This window comes from Pseudophryne corroboree, chromosome 7 (genome assembly GCF_028390025.1).
Source record: "Pseudophryne corroboree isolate aPseCor3 chromosome 7, aPseCor3.hap2, whole genome shotgun sequence".
Lineage (NCBI taxonomy): Eukaryota > Metazoa > Chordata > Amphibia > Anura > Myobatrachidae > Pseudophryne > Pseudophryne corroboree.
The window spans coordinates 19,753,564-19,755,709 of record NC_086450.1 but is presented as its reverse complement, the minus strand read 5'-3'; the positions used below and the strand labels follow the sequence as shown (position 1 = coordinate 19,755,709).

The 2,146-nt window shown below is 41.1% G+C and overlaps 1 protein-coding gene across 1 annotated transcript; it reads right to left on the bottom strand.

Annotated features, from left to right (window-relative positions):
- Positions 1 to 897: 897 nt before the first annotated feature.
- LOC134943989 (modulator of apoptosis 1-like) lies at positions 898 to 1,761 on the bottom strand. Its single transcript, XM_063932538.1, has one exon. The coding sequence runs from the start codon at positions 1,759 to 1,761 to the stop codon at positions 898 to 900; it is 864 nt and encodes a 287-aa protein (XP_063788608.1).
- Positions 1,762 to 2,146: the final 385 nt, after the last annotated feature.

Genomic DNA, 2,146 nt, shown 5'->3' with positions numbered 1-2,146 from the left:
TTGGTTCCTATGATCATATGGGGCTCACCACCCTTACTCTCCGGGACTTCTGGACATACCAGTGCTATTAGGGGTATTTGCAGCTTCTCTTCCCTTTTCTCTTGATAAATTTCTAGACTAGCTATTATATATCCTAAATATGGATATTTCTCTACACTCAATCCCCATATCACTAGTCCAGATAATGGCAGTAGGGGTACATCAGAGAGGTGTTTCTTATACCAGTCTTCGAATATAATTGATACTTGAGAGCCACTATCGACAAGTACCTTACAGTGGTGTCCGTTGATTGTAGCAGCCATAACTGGAGCTGGTCCCATCAACCCCTCAGGCAGGACTCCATTCCAACATGTACTCCCCATTGCGCAGCGACCAACCTCTAGGAGACCTGTTGGGGATTCACGGGCCTCCCTTGTCCGTTTCCCCGATCTTGGTCTTCACCATCGGTGTTCAGAGAGGGAGTAACATACCTCCGAGGCGAGTTCCGATTCAGGTTACACTCAAAGGCTCGATGGCCAATCCTCCCACACCTAAAACAGCCCCTGCTATTGAAAGTGCCCCTTCTTCCCCCACCCCGTGTTGAATCACTAGATGGAGTACTCTGGGAAAGGTTATTGATACTTTGATTTTCAATGAATTGCTCTATTCTTTTGTTCTGTTCTTCCATTAATTTTAATATTTTCTCCTCTAATGGGGAAGTCTCAGTCACAGTTTGTACTACCTTAACCTTTTTTACCGTCTTTTCCCTCATCTCAATCAGTACTTCTTCTTGTTTGATTTCTTTTAATATCTCGTTAAATCCGGGTGGTGGTTCTTTTTTCTCAGAACACCTCAACTTTTGTGCTACAGGATCAGTTGTTAAAGCACCCCGTAATACCTGTCTCATGCGACTTTTATCTACTTCATCTCGAGTGATCCCTTTTTTTCCACTATCTTATACAGTAGTTTATCTATTCTTATAACATAAGCGCTCAGTTTCTCACTAGGCTCTTGAAACGTGTGGTGTAATCTGGATAACAGATCCCCTACATCTTCCATAGTACCATACACATAATCCAAGACCTCGAGGTAGGTCTCCAGATTGGCATTTGGATTACTTCTCCTGGCTGCTTGTATTATCCCCATGGCTGGGCCTCGTAGACTCTCCACCACTCGTTGTCTCTTTATTTTATCAGGACATTGCCATTCCTCTGCTTGTTGAACGGCGGCATCTTTCCATGATTCATACGGTTCTTCTCCGGTGGGTACGGGTACAATACCAGAAAAGATCCTCAACCTCCGATAACTCCCTTCATAATGCCATCTCTCAAGTTGGGAGACCACCCTATCTACCATGGTTTCGAATTGTCCACCATTTACATTTGTAGCAGTGTGTCCATTTCCACTAGCTTCTCCTTTGTCTACTCCCTCTGGTGAGATCACGGCCGAGATGGGTATACTGGTGATATTTTCTTCTCTGATATTAGGACCAATTATGGACCATCTTTTTCCTGTTTCTTCATCAGCTATTATCATTAATGGTATCAAATTCACGTCCAATTCTTTATCCGTTTCAACCAAGACAGCAATCTTTCTTCCTGCTTCGTCATCCCAGTTGTCCACTATATTTGGTCTTATTACTCCGTACAGGGTACTCACTTTTCTTAACAGAGTGTCATCCGAAGTTTCCATTAACTCTCCTCCTACTCCAATACACTTTTGGGGGTTTACCCCCTTCCTCTGACACCAGTGGTAAATATCGTCTCCAGTTAATCCTTCCATTGTTTCTGATTAAAGTAATTTACTAAGATTTACTGGGATCTCAGCAGTGCCTCCATTTATGTAACCCTACTTTGGAATATTATTATAAATGGATTACAATAGTTGTGCCTCCACCCAAGCTTTATATCAATGTATATAGGCTTGCTTGGGTAAGCCCAATGAATACCTTTATGAAATATGAATTCAATTATATACAATTTACATTCATTTACCTGTTTTCTCTTATAGTATCCAAGTCTCCTTTCAACTTGCTACCAGGAACCGGATGAATGGTAAGTAGATAAAATTTATAGTATAACTTTAATCAACATCGTTTAATACTTTCACAAGGACATTGAGTATTATATATATTAAGACTAGATTTTTCAATTAATCACCTAAATAA

What these genes read in the sequence shown, in the direction of transcription:
- LOC134943989 (XM_063932538.1), bottom strand. Translation starts at nt 1,761, where the DNA reads ATGGAAGGATTAACTGGAGACGATATTTACCACTGGTGTCAGAGGAAG.